The sequence below is a fragment of the Brachyistius frenatus genome, unplaced genomic scaffold, assembly GCF_029030835.1.
Source record: "Brachyistius frenatus isolate BFR_SWC_R1_liver_20210118 unplaced genomic scaffold, ASM2903083v1 Contig_14, whole genome shotgun sequence".
Taxonomy (NCBI): domain Eukaryota; kingdom Metazoa; phylum Chordata; class Actinopteri; family Embiotocidae; genus Brachyistius; species Brachyistius frenatus.
In genome coordinates this window covers 4,926,293-4,944,942 of record NW_027210613.1, presented here as the reverse complement: position 1 = coordinate 4,944,942, position 18,650 = coordinate 4,926,293, and the positions used below count along the sequence as shown (strand labels likewise).

Here is an 18,650-nt window from a genome sequence, read left to right as displayed (position 1 = left end):
CTAAGATGACTACAAATTATTATTACTGCAGCTTTTCATTATGTGTGAAATGTTGATGGCAAAAAAAAAACCCACAGAGAATGATCAGCAGGAAAATAATGTATCTGCCACAACAGACGTGCAAATAAAAAGGAAAATGTTAGTTATTAGGAGGGAGCACATTGGTACTTACACAATGGCCAAGCTTAAGGAGGCATTAGGGGAAGAGAACAGCATGTCAAAGCCAAGCCAACAATTACCAACAACAAAATGCACACAGATGCTTAATGATCCTACTTCTATTCCAATGCACACTCTTCAAAGACACATTTGTGCGCACAACACACTCAACAGGGAGTCAAAGCGAGTCGTTATTTTGCATGCAGTCAGCCAACTTGGAGAACAGTTTCTGGCCGCCTCCACCAAACGGTTCATTAAGGCTTCGAAAAAGGGACGGATCGCATCATTTCCCTCGAAGCCTCATTTTGGGAAGATTTCTATGGGAATCTGGAATTGGGTTTCCTGTGTAATTTGTATTCATGAGTTATCTTTAGCAATCACGTTGAATTTCCAGCAAGCTCTCTTTCTGCTATTGAAAGAAGGGGGTGGATGAAGGCGAGGACCTGGTGTGTGCACATGTGGGTGAGAGATGTGATGAAACAATTAGAGAGGGAAACTGAACAACACAAAACCCTCCCCCAAACCCCCACTTCCCCCTTCCCTCTCTCCGCTCATCACCTGCTGTCTGCCAAGTACTCCATTATGCAGCTTCTTTGCAGTGTCACTGGCCTGTCAAATGATTTTGGAGTGGGTCCTAAAAATCTGATGCAATTGGATGAGTATTACCTCCAACCTATTAAAAACCACACTCACCAGACTTTAGCTGACAAGGGCACTTAGACAAATACTTCTACTGCCAGAAACCGGGAGAATAAAGGAGAACAATCAAGGAAACAAAGCTAATGTCCCCTTAAAGCCACTGGTTGCAATACTTTGACTCACTCAAGACAGCTTGCACTGTATTTTGCAGCATTGTGCTTAATCTCGTCAGCCAACGTAGTTATTTGCTAATGTGATTTATCAATATTTAATAAACGTTAGGGGCTTCAACATATCAAATATCCACATCATTTAGTATTCATTTTCATTTTGAACATGGTGTGAATAGCTCCCAGATCTCTGCTTGCCTTGCACACAGTGCACTGAAAAATGTGAAATATTGTGATCCAGATTTGGAGTGAAAGTGCATTGTGTCTCTGTGGGTCTTACCTCACAGCAGCTGAGGTCCAGAGACACATCCTTCAGGTTAAGGTTACTGGCCAAGCCGAGCAGGAGCGCTCTACAGCATTAGCAGGATATGCAATTAATAGTTAATACATTAAAGAATCAAATAATTTTCAAAGTCAAGGACTTTGTCTTACAAATAGCAATTGTTCCTCCACCCATCTGAGCACCCATGGTCTACAAATGAGGTGTGGCCAGGCGCATTGTTGGTGTATGGCTATCTTTGAGGCAGTGAAACGTGATTGTTTGATTGACCAATGAAAAACTGTTCTTAAGTCAATGGTGCAGTATTTTACTGTTATTTTGAGGGTGCATTATTATTAAGAGAGTATTATGTGCCCACATACTCTCAGGGATGCGCAGCAGCTCACAAACATGCAAGGGGTGCTCTTTTCTACTGCTTGGAAAATCTGCTGTTAAAATAGCAATCCCTCAAGGTGCAAGCACACCTGCTATAATAGGTGATGGGAGATGACATTCTGATTGGTTTATTTTATGTTACGCTGAAAACACTAACACCCCTTTCAACCATGCGCTTTACTTTGCAATCACATTATCAGCCATTAAACTAGAAAAAGTGGATTTTGAAAGCCCTAAATGCACCTATGCCATGTGAATTAGATTGTGCGCTTAGATCATTAAAATAGAGCCTGAAATGTGAATGAAGTGTCGACTCACTTGAGAGCCTCTGGTGGCAGCTTGGTTCCCGACACGTTGATGGAGCTCAGAGACGCGGCACTGCTGAAGAAATGCTTAAATGAGGGAGGCACCTCTTTGCCTTTCCTACGGAAACAGAAAGAGAACAGGAATAAAATAATGCCACTATTCACAGATGATGTCACCAACTTTTCAGACAACTTTCTTTTGATCTGATCCCTCCAGAATGCTCAATGATGCAGGAGACCTGACATTAACATTTTACTACTCTTGTCATCTGTTAAAAGCCCCTGACCCACTTCATGTTTTATCTATTGTTTAACTCTTCTGGCTCCACAAATCAGGTAATACAGGAGGGGTTTATAAAAGGAGAATCATTCTAAGTCCCAGATATTATGTCACTTTTATACTGTAACACTTATGTGCACTCAATTGCGCACCTCTTCCTCACTCTCCACTAGCCCCCACTGCCTTTCTGTCCTTCTACATTGACTACACCCATGTTTTCTCCTCCTCTCTCTGTCTCTCTCACCTGAATGTACTCATCTACCTCCACTACCCACCACCCCCATCCCTATGCTCCCCTTTTCCCTGGTGAATTGCTCAAGTCCCTCGAGACACACTGGACACAGAGAGAGATAATGATGGGGAGAAAACCCCACCCCTCACCCATCTGTTACGCACAAGATCTGCATACACACAACAAAGCCATGCTATTTAAATTCACTGGAAATGCAATGTAATGACTGCTGGTCACCAGCAGGTGTCACACACCAACATACAGACAGATTGTTTGGCAAAAATAAACTCTGATGTAGACAGGAATATTAAGGTAGAGAGGATAACCACAGATAAGCCTCAGTGGGCAGCTGTAACGAGAACATACTGTACACGTACAATAAGAGGCTCCACCAGGTCAAAGCCTTCCAGCAAGCACATACTGGATTCAAATGCACAGGATACTACAGACCTATTTCTTGTTAAGACATTCTGCCTTTAGGTACTGATTTTACAAAAAGATGCAGTTATAAATAACTAGATTGGTCATTTCATGTTTTGATTTCCCACATTTTTTATCCTTGGTGCAAACAAATCAACACCTCTAAACCATACTTAAAGATGCATAACTGCTCATTGTTTTTAAAATGTATTTGCTATATTCGTCTCTTAATATAAAAAAAAACCACAATATGTATTCTTTACAAAAATTACACCTAACTCAGTTGACTGCATACATACAGCACGATGAGGATTTAGACTGAGCTGTTAGACCAATCAGGTGACCAGTGCTGTCATTTCTAGAATTTATTTTTAAATGCAACTTTCGCAATTTTGTTACTGTTAAGCAAATTATTACTGCAAATTCCCCTTATGGTCCGATGTCACACAGATTAGATGTCTTCAATTGTGGCATGTGGAGTTGTTCCAATGTAAACAAATGCACTCTTTTGTTTGTAATGCCGAGACACCTTTTTACCTGTGAGGGAAGACACTCTTTGACACATTGAGAACGGAGAGGTGTTGGACCGAGCCTCGCAGCAGAGCCGAGCAAACCTGTAACACGCATAATATGTCTCCTTAACATTATAACGATGTGAGATGTCTGAAGCACTGGCACTTTTGCTGATTTCTTTTATACTTTGAATCTTTATTTTGGGCTTAAAATATCCGTTGTCCAACTTCCAACCCTGCTGTGTATTTAGAAATGTGTACATGTATTTATATGTGGTTGCATGTGAGAGAGAAAGAATATGATTTCGAAGCTAATCAGTATCCTCAGTGACTGGCTGACAGCTGGCTACATCTCAAACTAATCAATCGGCTGTGTTTGGCTCTCAGACCCACATCAATACATCACATACAGTATTCACAAGCAGTCGACAGCAACACAGATTGAGTGGGTGAGCAAAATTGGATAACATTGCGTGCAACACAGATATTAACGACCAGCACTTCATCTTATAATGCTGCACAATCAGGTACAGCTCTAATTGCATGTTTACAGAAAGTAATAATCTTTTGTGGTGTCTTTATAATTAAAGATGTGTAATCCCTTATCATACAACAGTAATGTGATGATTTTTGTTTTTGTTTTTAGTTTAGCTGCATCAGGCTGGACGTCATATCAGTTGCAGGGACTCACCTGGTCCAATGAGCAGTCAGTGTTGGAGAGGTCGAGGGTTGCCAGGCTGTTAGGTTGACCGAGAAAGTGGTAGAAATGCTAGAAACAGAAGGCATCAAAAACACAGTAGTGTTACAATGGAGAAAAAAAATACATAACCACATCTGACAGTCTGTTGTTGGAGGATGATCTTAAAGCATCGTCACAATCCTGTCCTGTCTTTCAAACAAACTGATCAGATCTACATCATTTTAAAGCTAAATTAAATATTATTTTCCTTGTGTGGAAAATACGCGTTCATTCACATTCCAAACAGGCAAACTCAGCATAGTGGATAAACAAGGGAACGCATTTATTTCCGTTTAGAAATCCAGCTAACTTGGAAATAGATAAGAGTAACTGTTTTCTTACTGACTGTAAATGAAAGGAAAAACTCATTTACACTTTGGGAAGTAAATTAATTTGCTTTCTTGACAGCTAGTGTAGCTAACACAGGCCCTCTACCATCACTTGTAAAGTTCGCGAACATGTTTAATTTGTTTCTTTAATCTGTACAAAAACCAAAGTGTAACATGTTATAGAGGCTTTACTATTTCCTCTGCAACTTCCTGGAGTCTCTTTGCCATGCAACCAATGGATCCTGTTTATTAGGGAACTTTGCGAGCTGTACTAAGCTAAACTAACCTGCAACTTGTGCTCGCTTCATAGTTCCTGCACAGGCATAAAAATGATGGCAATCTCCTCATCTAACTCTCACCAAGAACACAAATAAGTGTTTAAAATGTGCAACTATTCCTTCAAACCAATCATACTTACTGTCACTGCAGCAACAAATGATAAATAATGTGTATATGTGTGAAGCCATATATATAACACAACACGTTGATGGGTTCGTGTCTGCTTGTATCTGTGCTCTGAACAGATCTTGAACTTCCCGACACAATGCTTTCCAGTGGAGTGGCAAGATAACTGATTCGAATTGATCTGAAAAAGCCCCCACAGTACTGCTTTAATCAGATAAGAGTCGCTGATATCAGCTCTGAGACGGAGCTTGTGAGTTTGTGTCTTGTGTTGGAGAGCTGTATGTGTGATGAGTGAACAGACTTAAATAAATCCTCCGCAGACAGCAAACGAGCCCTAATGCACTGTTCATTTGTATTTGAATTAATTTGAGAAACATTTATTTATTTACTCCTTTCCCCTTGAAAAATCAACAAGACGTGTTTTTTGCCATGAAGTGTGCAATCATTGTCATGCAGCTACAGTGTGTATGTACCTGCATGTCGTCTCCTCGGAGCATGTTCCCTGAGAGGTCCAGATGGACGAGGCTGCTGGGGATGGACGGGTTGGCACTCAGTGACTGGCAAAGGCTATTCACCCCTAAAACACACACACACGCGCACACACACACACGCACGCACACGCACACGCACACACACGCACACGCACACACACACACACACGCGCGCACGCAGTGTCAGCATTATCAAAACCCTCAAATCTCCACTTGATGTTTTGACAGCACATTTAAGGAAATGGCAGAGGAAATGAGTAGCGAGTGAAGACAGGAAAGAACAGAAGCAGAATGTAGATTGAAGGCATGGAAAGTAAAAGAGAGAAGGCATCCTCGTAGTTTTGTATATGTAATGCAATGCTATTTCAAAGTGTCACACCATATTTAGTATCCCTTTTCCGTCATACAATGCACATACAAATAATTAGAATAAAGGAATGACAACATCAGGCTCTAAACAGCCTCATAAAGTCTTCCAATACTTAAAATGATCAGTGCGTTTGAGAGAAAATGAATGTGTGTGTGTGTCTTTTCATGCATGGCTTTGTGTGGCACATTATGTATGCGTGATGTTGACATGCTGTGCGTACAACCACGTGTGTCTATCACATGGCTGACACACTGAGCTGACGCTTTTACACTATGAAGTCCTGACTGCCTGCAAATCACGTGACTGATTTTATCAAGCTGGACAGATGGAAAAGAATGCGATGAAAGAAAAATGTGGGAAACGAACTGGAAATGCGGGAGATCAAATCAGCGACGTGCTGAATTACAACTTACAGCAACCCTTTAGCGAGACGAGCAGGGCTCAGTTTAAGCAGCACAAGCCCTGACTAACCCGACACCATGGAATATGATAGTGCTTTATTGATTGCCTGAGAGCAGAGCATGTTTACAGTGACTCCCAACAGATGGTGCCTGGGCCCGGAGAGTTTAATTTGGATGAGAACCAACAAGAGATTTAACCTGCTAGTAATTGTTGACAACACATTCAGTCTAGAAAATATGACAAGACTATAAATCCTCTGCAGTTTTGTGCAGAATAGCTTTTACACAATCGGCCTCTTCACAGCATTTTGTTAAAGGCCAGAAGGGCTGTTCCATCATGTCAGACATGTCTGCCTCCAGTGTCTGAAGGAAAGTGGTCTAGAGAGCAGCGTTTATGCAAATGAAAGCATGCATACTGTTTACGGATTGCCTTTGTACACTCACATAACGAGTCTGTTTCTCTCACTCACAGTGCGTTAATAGTGCAATAATTAAAGTCTCATTAGCATCCCAGCAGTAGGTGCGATCAGAGAAATGAAAGATATGAGTTGCATCTGCTCGTAGGCAAGGAAGTAAATTAAGACACAAGCAGAGAAGCGAGATGATTCCAGTCCAATACTCGTGTTTCTTTTCACGTCTTAATCAGTCTATTAGCTTCATTAGACAACTGCAAATCTGCCTACTTTTCATTCAACTGTTTCAGCGACTAAATACACACAAACACAGAGTGAAGACAGCACATACCTTTGGGCGATAGTGAGGTTTTGGAAAAGTTTAAATGTTTGAGCCCCATACGAAGTTTGGCAAACTGAGCACCCAGAGAGGAAACACCTGCAGCAGGAGAACAGACATCATTATCCTCCTGTCACTTCTGCTTCGTGGTGTTGTTGAGCTTGTTTCATTCACAGTCAGCATCACTATAAGGACTTTTTCATTAAAAAAGAAAAGAAAAGAAAAAGCACCTTCCACCTGTATTCCAAACAGATATTTCCTTCGTATAGGTATATACCAGTATAGGTCACCACCCAACTTCTATATTTCTTCTTCTTTCAAATCTGACTTTATTCTACATTCGGTTGCCTATATAAATAATCAAATTAAAACAGCTAAAAATATACGTAATTCTCAAACAGTAACTCCAGTGCAGCTAAAATTCTATTTTTTTTTTTTTTGGTGTATTACTGTATGTTATCAGTGATGTATGTAGTGGTAAATGACACCACTAATGTACATATACACGTATGTCTATTGAGACATTTCTGGTTAGAGCAAGAACATATTCAACAGATCTTTGTGATAAATATTACATGGTTATAGTGAGCCCCCGAAATCTGTAGCATGTTTACATGCGACTGACTGAATATTTGATTAAATGTATTTTAAATGAATGTGCCCTGGATACACATTAAATACAACGTATTAAACCTGGTGCACTCATTGCTCTATATCTTTATGCATTATCATACTATATACCTGTAGCAGGCTGTAGGAAATATATATGATGAATGAATGTTGCAGGAGTTGACAAGCAGAGTTCAAGCTTGACTTCTGCTCTGCTTGCATGTAACTTCTAACTGTCCACCTGCTCTGTCTCCCGAGTCTGATTTTGGTCATATTACTGTTGATAGCAAGGGGACTGTGGAAATATGACTGCATGTAAAAGACCGAAAAGTATCCTACTATACTGCTTTATCATCTTTAAGTATTTATACCCATCTGGTAGCTGTAAAGAAAGTCGAGCTGAATAGAGACGAACATCATACCTCTGTCCTCCAGTGGGTTGTTGGCAAGATTGATGGTGGTGAGTCCTGAGCTGGGGTTGTGGGCCAGGGCAGCTGCTAGCTTCTGGGCAAAATCACTGTAGGTTGCGAAAGGTTGTATCTATTATGTGTATGACCAGTGTAACACACACATAGAGCCCATCAAAAAGGCTTTAGGAGCATAAATATTCATTTTCATGCCATACTGGTAAAACAGAGCTGAGTGGAGCAAAACTGAAATGTTACATCAGGAAAGTAAGGTAGCTGTTCTTTAACTAAAATCGTTTTAAACAGCTGAATACACAGTAACAGCATAAACAAAAGTGTGGCAGCACTGATTAGGGCATCGAAACTGAACCCAGAAGTATGACAAAAGTCAACAGCCCTCTGCAATATTGCTGCAGTTCTCAGTACATGCATTATTGGTCACCTTAACATTGGTTTTAAAGTCAAAATATTGTGTAAATGTACAACATTTACTTTGGCTGCATACACACTGAACAGTTTTCGACTGAAATGATACTCATTAAATGTAATAAAAAAAGGGTTTTATCAAAGATATCTGCAGTATAAAATTAAATTACACTAAATCACAAATCTGCCACCTCTATGTAGTTAGGGGATTTGTGATAGACACTTTAAAAAATAATGTTACAACTATATTCAACTTTTAGTTGTCACTATGGGTCGAGCTCCAAAATAAATGGCTCCTATGCTTCTCATAATGCAAGATAGCATCTTCTGTTAGACCCCTCCTGGTTGGGAAATGCAAACATCTTTCAAACTTCACATCCCCAGCACTGAATGTAATTTGTTAAAAATGTGTCGCCTTAAAGCTAAAAATTAAGCTTTCGCACTTTGAAAGTTGCCTCAAAAATTTGACCTTTATAATTTGATTTGATCAATTTAATTATTACCTAGCCTCCAAGCACAAGCTGAGATTACACTCGAGTCATTTTCACAGACTTGAAGAGCCGTTGTAGCATCAGTCCTCACTACGAGTTAATTGGCTTTGACATGTAAAACTGCTGGAGTGCCTCTTTAAAAGTTAGCTTACGTTTTGAGCCCTGCGTTGTCCAGAACCAACTCTTCTAGTCGACTGGATCGAGACACCACCCGAAGGATCTGCTCACACACATCTGCAGACTGAAGACACACAGATGTAGTGGTAGTATAATATTAACAAGACAGAAAAACATATAGTAATGTCGCTGAATTCACAAGTGTTATAAAACCTAAGAAAGAAATATCATGTTATGTATTAATAGTCACCTTCAAAGCTGTTCCGTATAGGTATTTTCTCACTGATTAAAGAAAGTGCTTTTCTTCACCATTCTTAATCAAAGGCTTTAAAAAATATACTAATTAACTGAACCAGCTCCGAGGCTTAAAATGCATTTTTATCTACAACAGTAAAACTGAAACCGAAACTTTCAAGGGTGCAGGAATAACACTACTTTTGGTTTGATTCCCCCAAGTGCAGTTCATTTATGCTAATTAAGCTGCGCTGTAGAACATAAAAATGCAGCGTACAAGTGAATTCTGTGTCTTCCACTTAAAGACCATTTATGCGTGACGAGGAAAGACTGGGGAGCGCAGACTTTGGACACTGAGGAGGGAGAAAGTTCTCTCGCTTCTGTGGTCTGAAAGTCACGGGAGACGTAGCCGGGGGAGCGAAAGCACTCATATTTAGACAAAATTAAAAATTCAACAGTTGAATGTCCATGCCCTACCTAGATGTTCACTGACCCAGATCACTGTGTGCTGCCTCGCACTCAAGACATGTACAATATACACTACACGTCAGTTTGTGTTGCTGCAATTATCAGCACTGACTCGTAACACAAACAGTTTCCATTTTACTGGACCATTGTGTCGTTGGTATTCTTGATAATTGACATGATTGCTATAAGGGGCTGATTCTGTTAGCCAGCAGCCTCAGTGTGGCCAAAACAGTAGCGGCATTGTCCAGGAGAGAGACGGGGAGTAAAGGAGAGAGGGATAATGGAAACAGAAAGAGACAATGACAGAAAAAACACAGACGAAAGGGGCTGTTGTTCACATGTTTACTGCGCGAAACTATGAGTATTAAAAAAAAGAGGAATGAAAGGGATGGGGAGCAGCGAGGGATGGCACATAATACAGAGAAAGGAGATAGGAGGGTAGTGAGGGATGAAATAGAGGAAAAAGAGGGGAGATGGAAGACGTAGCGTAGCAGAGGAGAGCACAAAGAAGTCAGTATTGTCACTGTAACACTGTCGGGGACAGCACAGTGACACTGTCAGCATGTGTATTGTACCATTTACCACTGATTAAATAACAGCCTTGTCATGCTGTGCTGCTCTGACCCGACATCCGGCAAAAACATCACATGCTCTCACACATGTAAGAGCTCACACACATGCTGTGCGATTATGAGGTAATCAGAGCTGCTGCTGGTCCTCTTATCGCTGCTGTCCGCTCCTCCTCTCTCATTTTTGGCTCAGCATCTTGATTAGACCGCAAGACAAACAGCCTGATTGAACTGAGGACGAGCAGTATAATCCCTCGCTCTGATAGCCTGCTGTGTGTGTGGGGTGGGGGTGGGGGGGTTAAATCATCCAGTCGGCTACACTGAAAGATTCCTTATCTATTTTATAGAGATGGTTAGACTGCAAATGTAAGGTTTTGAACTTTTACTTCTTCTTTCTGCTTTGTGATCCACAGAGTGTTTCTTCTTAGATACCCGTAATGTAACACTGTGCTTCAGCAGCAAAAACTATAGTTCAGGCTGTGTTGCCCTTGAGTTGAACTTTTGTGTCGACTGGGCTTACGTCTGACTTGTTTCCCAGGATTGAAATGTCAAGTTCCTCTCATGTTGATCTCTGTTTCTGGCTTAATTGTTAAAATCAGATTTCTCATTCCTGATACCCTCTGGCTCATTTCCTTTTTCATCTGGCGTCTCTGCCTTTCTCTGACCTCTCCACTGACCTCATACGTTTCTGTCTCACAGCTCCACTCGCTGTCATCACTTTCTGTCTTTCACTCCCTGTTCCTCTCCCTCATTCCTCTATCAGAGGAATATTGTTTCCATTGGCACAGGATTCAAACTCCTGCTCCAGATCACATCTCTCGTTTCAGCTTCCAACTTCTCCTTTATCACTGTATAAACATGCGTACTTAGGAAAAGAGGGGGGAAATACATTTATATATTTCATTAAAAACACCCAAAGGAGACTGGGTTGCAATTTAGGATAACAATGACCTTTCAAACCCACAAAATAAAACTCAAACTGTCCAAACACAGGAAGTGGTATCTATGGCTAACATTGCAAAAACACATTCAGGTAACACACACAAACAATGCTAACACACACGCCTTAGGGTCCATTATAACACACACTAATCTAGAATAGAAAGGACCCACGTTCTGCTGCACATGTGCCTGTGTGATCATTTGCGCCTAAATCTGCCCATGGCATGGTGAGGGACCGGGTTTTAAAATTCAATACAAAAGGAATGGTCTGTGACGGAGGCGTGAGGTAATTGTTTGGACTGAGGAAGCTGCGTGGGGTAATTGGTGAGACTGAGCGAAGCTCTGACACTCAGAGCTGGTAATAGAGTGCTGCAGGGGGGCAACAGCCTGAGACATTGAGCCCCTTTGTCTCGTTTGGATTAGAAGTCTTATCAAACAGGAACATTGGACTGATCCTCAGTCAACAGACAGGAGGGGGAGATGGAGGAAACAAAGGGGCAAATATTCGGTACAGGCACATATATACGGTTCGAAAAAGTAGAAGTAAATATGCCGGCAGTATAGTAAATTCTGATAGGGAAGGGAACTGCGCACGGAACTATACAATACAGAAAGAGACAGGAATAATGCAGATATGAGAACGATAAGCATAAACAAGTGGAGTTCAAATAATTTGTAATAAGATCCATCATCCAACCAAAGGTAGACAGACCAGTGATGCAACAACTGTAAAGTTATAAATGTTGACCTTTAATTAGTTATTAACTGCCATAACAGAGTAATAAAATCCAGTCTTCTGCTCTTCATCAGAAATAGGATTAAAGTATTATCGCATGATAATGCTCTCATTCAACTCTGAATGCATTTTTTCTTTTCTTTTAAGCATTGAGTTTAGGATTTGACAGATGGACGAACGGGCACACCCTAAGCCCTCACCTCAAAAGACCAACAAATATCATAGCAGACAAAGCAGAAACCAGTGCACCAGAGCTGTAATAGTGGAGCACAGAAGTGAAAAGCAGCATTACACAAGTGAAAGTAAGAGAGAGGAAACTCACGGTGACTTCTCTCACTACTTAACGCTGGGACAGGATTCAATCGGGCCATTTTGTAGCAGACACCTAATGCTAAATACTTTTTATTCAGCACAATGAAGAATGATGATTGGATGGGAAAAAAGGTAAAAAAAAAATCTATTCCTTCTGATATATCCAGTCTACTTTCATTGAAACAAATGGGGATGATAAAATACCCTTCTCCCTATCACACAGTACAACGCAACAGCGGCAAACTACAGCCTCTGAAATATCCATACAGCTGGAACAACACCCCTTGAAAACAGTTTAAAAAAACAAAACAACTAAACTGTCATGAGAGAAGTTCTTTGCACATCAGTTGCATTAAACTGCATTAGTTTTAGTTAGATGTAATAAATGTGAGGGGTACTAACCAGTTTGTAGTCCTTGGTCGAGAGCTTGGTGAACCACTGGTTAAACTCCAGGACTGCTATTATAGCTACCAGATCCCTGAGGAGGACAACACATGGAGGAGAGAAAAAAATCAGAGCTACCACTGAATATTTATCTTCACCAGCACCACTTCAGACGAGGTGGTAACTTCAGCATATTTACATCAAGAATACTTTGTATAGCACCAACAATGCCTTTCTTCGTTTTGTGACAAATGGTCTTCATCTGTGTACAACTTGATTTTTTTTTTTCTTCATTATGGTGGTGTGCTTTGTTAATATTTAGATGTGTTGGCCAGCAGTCACCTGTTCTCCAGATGGCTGAAATCCTGCAGGTTGAGCTCTCTGGTGTCTTGCGTTAAATAGATGGTGTCGACATCCTGTAAAGGAAACATTTAATTAAAACTGACTGTAGACACATGCACTTGCACAGAGTAGACAAAATAGAAAATCAGGACAAGAAGAAGCAAGAGCTTGAAAAAGATCTCAAGAATTGAAGACATGGGGGAAAGGCTACTGTAGTCTTTTGGCTATCCAGTTTATCAAAGGACTTTATTCAGTTTTATGTTTTCAGTCAACATGCACTGAAAAAATAGTTGAACCAGAATCTGTCAATGCTTTACAACTGTACAAAAAAATATGTGAATAATCCTTACCCACTGCACCTCTTCTCTGTAAGGCAGCCCCAACCAGTCACAAACACATCTGTACATCTGAGAAAACCCACCTACGCACAAAGACAACGGGACAATCCAATAGAAGGAGAGAGAAAAATAAAGACCTGTAGCAAATACAATGTAGATTCAAAATTTGACGCAAGAACTGATTTAATGAGAAATCACAATTGCTCAGACCATAGAAATCTCCTACAGTAGCAGCAGCAGTGTTGTGACTTGAGCCCCTTGCACACACAGACACATCACAGGCTGTAGAAGAACACACAGTAATTAGAGTTAAGTTAGAGGTTCGTACCACAGGGTCCAGGTTCAGCAGGCTTGTTGTTCTCCCACAGAGTCTGCAGAGAGGGCAGCCTGTCTGGAGGCTCCATGCAGAGCTTCTTCATCACTTTACTGAGAGGACAAGACACATGACAACATTTAGCACTACTTTTTCTACGCTGTCGCTGGTTTCAAAACTCCTTTTAAAAGCAACCCTGAGCCACATTTACAAAGCATCACTTTTCAACGGACATTTTCCAAGAAAACAATCAGGGAGTTGCTGTGTACCTGCAGAGTAATCCAGTAATTTAAATTGAAACTGAGTTTAACTGATCACACAAATTCATATCTAACGGTAAAAAAAGAACATGAGCAGCATTAAGTCGACTGCAGCTCAAAACTACAAACACTAGCTTCTCGATCAAATTCAGGACTTTGTCCCACTAACAACACAAAGTTATAAAATGTAAAGGTTTTACTTCTTCATTTATATTCACACTTCCTGTTCTCAACAAAACATAATAAATAACATTCACATCCATATTGCAATACATTAAATCATATTCAGATATATGATTTTTTTTTTAAATGTAAAATACAGTATGTGTGGCTGTGGCGTGCAAACTGTGACTGTGAAATTACCTGAATTGTTATTAGGACGGATTAAAATGATTAAACGTGACTGATGAATTTAAATCGACAGTAAAGAGTGCACACAATATATTGTTATGTTACACACAAACACACATGCTGGGAATAAACTCACCTTGGTGGAAGACCAGGACATATCCTGAGCAGACAGTTTCCTATGTGAGCCACCACCTCATTCACCTCCTCTGTGGAGGGCAGCTTCAGAGAGAACGAGCCTCGCTCGTACTCTATGAACAGCTAAATGGACACACACATTGTTAACCACGAGTGGCTTCACCTACACTCGTATGAACGTGTATTTAGTTTAGACTGTTTTCATATCTTTACTTATTCTGTCTGGTTTTTAAGAATAGTATTTTTGAGAATAGTTTACAGGCAGTGGAAGGATTAATTATAAATCCAGTATCTGTTTATATGTAGACATTCTTCCCTTCATTTCTTATTGAACTTTTCTGTCTCCCTGCTTCCATGTATCTCCACTGAATCCATTGATGAATAATTTAAGCGAGAAAAATAAATCTAACACATCCATCTACCCACTCGACTACATCTATATCCCACATCTTTAAGTTAAGTGAAGTAAAAATGTAATGACATTAACCAAGATGGGCTAACCATTTCAGCATTCACCACAATTATGGAAACGCTGATATAAAGTGATGTGAGCCTCTTCTACAGGCCAGAATTAGCATAATCTTGTCTGGTGCGCAGGAGTCCAAGATATTAAGAGGACTGACATCTCAAGAGATGAGTGGGACAGAGGTTCAGCTGCAGGAACAGTGTGGTTAGTGAGGGATTATCATATTTTGTAGATCCTGCTGACTGACAGCTTGCCAGCTTTGGTCAGAAAGCCAATAGAAACTCAGCCTAGATGGTTTTTTTGGTGCCATATGTTAATGAGTTACAGATTATACTGGCATTCAACATGTTTTCCTGACATCTTTTCAGATGTGTCTGTCTCTCTGCTTCCCAATATGGCATCTGTCATGATTCCAGGCACTTTTCAAAGTGGTAAAGTTGAGTTTGAGTACGCATTTGAGAAAGCATCAATGCTGCTGAAGTATCCCTGAGCAAGACACTGAATCCTGACACTAGGTTAGGCTAAGATAATCACCAGGCTGTAGCTCCATATATAAAAAGACATGCATCTTTTCTTCTAATTTAGTAAGTGTATTGCCTAAAATGTAGAACTATATTCTATGCTCTCAGTGTTGATGTTGGTGTAAGGTTCTTTACCTGCGTTGGCTTGTTGCAAACAATTCCCTGGATCTCCAAATAATTAAAGGAGTGTTCCACCTAAAAGAAGAGCATATAAATTGTACTGTTATACAAAGACATTACCTTCTAATATGGAGAAGGGACAGTGAAAGTAAAAGTCAAGGATTACCTAAACTACTACTGATCATTACAGGACAACGTAACTCATTTTGAACACACAAAACATGCAGTACAGTAAACTAAATATAGCATTATGTTGAATCAGACAGGAAAGCTGCAGTTGTATTTGAGTGTGCACTTGGTTGTAAGTTCTTAAATGCATGAATAAGTCATGTTTTTCTATACAGAAGTATGTCTACGAGTAAATAATAAATAACAACAGTCTTGTCCAGTGACTGTCTGTCTAAGGAATGTTGTGTAAAAGTATGTCTGTTCCATAATTAACAGGTTGGGTGGCAATAATTTCTTCTTTCTATCTCTGCTCCAGTACAGACTTCATCATTGACTCACATTATTTGTCATAGTGCAATTAAACTCATTAGTTGGTTAAAACTAAAATGAAGGCAGATATAAGATATTTTATTGTTAAACCCAATCAGCTGTTTTATCCCACATACTTCTCAGTATGTCTCAGTACTTGATTTCCACTAATTTAATTCAGATAAAATGCAAAAACATACTACATGTATTGTAGTTGAAACAGTCACACATTTTTGTGTGTTTTCTCTTTTTCACGATTTTATGTGAATCATTTTATTTGAGCATGAGTCTTCTGCAGTTTTGACAGAAAATGCAAAGTGAAGTGAAAAAGGTCTCATTGATCCTCATTTACTTTTCTCAACATCAGGCTAAAGAAAAACAGAGCAGTCTAACATCCACCTTTTTAATTTATGTTTCAAGGGAGCATCTCAGGACAAAGGAAAGCAGAGGTCTGCCTTGCTCTGCTTAAAACGGAGAGAAAAAGAGATGCCTTTGTGTGTGATGGGAAACCTGTGCATTCGACTGCAGTATATACTAAGCACAGTTATTCTCAGCTTCAGAAACACATACTGTTCAGTGCCTGAGGGCAGGCCAGGCAGGGAGGCCGGACTATTCCAGGTGGGCGCTGTGTTCCTGAGGCTTGGCTCAGAGATGAGAGGATAAACAGACTGTCTGTCTACTGTCTGACTACAGTGTGTGTGTGTGTGTGTGTGTGTGTGTGTGTGTGTGTGTGTGTGTGTGTGTGTGTGTGTGTGTGTGTGTGTGTGTGTGTGTGTGTGTGCGCGCGCGCGCGCGTGCGCTTGTCTCAGCATGTGGCTGTGCCTGTGGCTACTAATTCCACAGTATAAACACAGTAACAATTCCTCCATTAAAAGGACATTGTAAACACACACACACTAATTCCCATTCAATATCTTAATTGTCAGATAAAACAAAAATACACACATAATTAGCTATTATGAAGGATAAAAAAAAAAACTATGGAAACAGCACAACTCGGGGCATTTGGTGTTGATGTATTTAAGGCAGATTACGTCAGTTATGGAAGACTAAATAACATAAAACTTGACTTCATGAATACAAATAAAACCTTATTTCATTGAAAAAAAAAAACTTTGCTCTTTTTGATGCTTCAGCCCACTTTGTCTGGGAAGACCAGTAGCTTGAGGTGATTTATTTTACCTCATTTTAACACCCCTTTCGGTACATGTTGCAGTGCATCTGACAAAACCTCTTTGTTGAATTCATGACTCCTTTCTACTTATTCTACATTTTATCATTGACCATTATCTCATAGTTTATTACAGCTACAACTCAGCAAAGGCTTCATGGTCTATTGTGACCAACTAATGCCTTTAACATACCATCTACAACTGATGTCACCTTCGATAGAAAATAACAACAAATGATTACATTACAATCAACACATGATACAGAATGAGCAGGTAAAATGTTTGGAATTCCATTAAACAAAGCTAATAGCGGCAGTATATGAGCTAAATTTTGGTTGCTGTAGCGATGTTGTGATACATCAGTCAATAATGAATATAACTGCTTACCAGGTCAGTATGAGGATGTATCTTTTTACTCAATATTTAAAGTAAAATGATAAAATGAAATTTCAACATACTGAGAGAATAGGACAATATTAACTCTAATAGTTTATTACCTTTGTCTCATTACATATTGTATGAAGGGAAGTCAAGATAGCACACATCATTGTGAGATACTGAATTTATTTACAGCATGTGAGAATAGTGAATTTGTCTATTGAATATGGCAGGGTCTAGTACATAGGCTACACAGTACAAATGCAGTATATACTACAATATGTACGAGGTAATGTAGTACAAGGAGTAGAGAGGTCTGCAATATTACTTACTACAGACTTTGATGTTGATATTTTTACCAAGCATTTATTTTTTCTGTTTGTTACAATGAGCAGGAAACAATGCCCAGACTTATCTTGAAAGAGGTCACTCAGTTTTATTTAATTCAGCCAGTAAATTATGTGGCAGCAGTCTGGGCTGATTCAAGCCAGTGTGGTGATACATTTGAGTTGTAGCCAATGGCAAGTGTCATGCTGAGGTGTATGGAGGAACCAAATGCCTCAGTAATTGTGTTGGTCACTCATTCGTTCACTGTCCGTCTGTCAGTTTAACTACTCTTTTCTTTTAGTCCTAATTTTTATGAAAAACTTAAATTATGTTTGTTTTTCTGTAGAGAAGATTATTAGATGTGCAGGTACTGATTATCACTGTGAACATTCAGGATACTGTTAACTTTTAGTGACAATCCTAAGTTTTAAGCAGCTGCATATTTATTTTTCTTTCAAGTTTGATTTCAGGTTGAGATAGTTAGCATTATGTTATGTCCTGGTTCTGAAAGTTATGGCCAGTGTGAACTGTTGTCATATAAATCCCCTTTCTTCTGACAATAAACAATGACAATACACATATACAAACATGTAAGATATATAGCAACAAGGGGCTAAAAAACTAAACAGACAATAGGCAAGAATAGAAATATGAATGACGTGTGTGCTTGTGTGTGTGTGTGTGTGTGTGTGTGTGTGTGTGTGTGTGTGTGTGTGTGTGTGTGTGTGTGTGTGTGTGTGTGTGTGTGTGTGTGTGTGTGTGTGTGTGTGTGTGTGTGTGTGTGTGTGTGTGTGTTTGAGAACATGTGTGTATGTATTGTTGGAGACACTAGCAGACAGTCAGACCCTGCAGCTTCTCAAGAGGAGCCAAACCATCAATCGGAGAGACACATAGACAAAAAAAAAAAAAATCTACT

At 39.8% G+C, this 18,650-nt stretch overlaps 1 protein-coding gene across 2 annotated transcripts in view; it reads right to left on the bottom strand.

Annotated features, from left to right (window-relative positions):
• Window positions 1-18,650, bottom strand: part of LOC138617877 (F-actin-uncapping protein LRRC16A-like) — a 66,165-nt gene that overhangs the window by 19,150 nt on the left and 28,365 nt on the right. For both annotated transcript variants that reach the window (XM_069693208.1, XM_069693209.1), the window contains exons 4-17: window positions 15,396-15,455; window positions 14,275-14,396; window positions 13,543-13,640; window positions 13,227-13,297; window positions 12,877-12,950; window positions 12,553-12,628; window positions 8,925-9,013; window positions 7,871-7,965; window positions 6,852-6,938; window positions 5,319-5,422; window positions 4,064-4,141; window positions 3,398-3,474; window positions 1,942-2,046; window positions 1,249-1,318 (exon numbers count right to left, since the gene is read on the bottom strand). In XM_069693208.1, coding sequence (XP_069549309.1) covers window positions 1,249-1,318; window positions 1,942-2,046; window positions 3,398-3,474; window positions 4,064-4,141; window positions 5,319-5,422; window positions 6,852-6,938; window positions 7,871-7,965; window positions 8,925-9,013; window positions 12,553-12,628; window positions 12,877-12,950; window positions 13,227-13,297; window positions 13,543-13,640; window positions 14,275-14,396; window positions 15,396-15,455 — 1,206 coding nt within the window. The remainder of the gene's footprint in view (window positions 1-1,248; window positions 1,319-1,941; window positions 2,047-3,397; window positions 3,475-4,063; window positions 4,142-5,318; window positions 5,423-6,851; window positions 6,939-7,870; window positions 7,966-8,924; window positions 9,014-12,552; window positions 12,629-12,876; window positions 12,951-13,226; window positions 13,298-13,542; window positions 13,641-14,274; window positions 14,397-15,395; window positions 15,456-18,650) is intronic.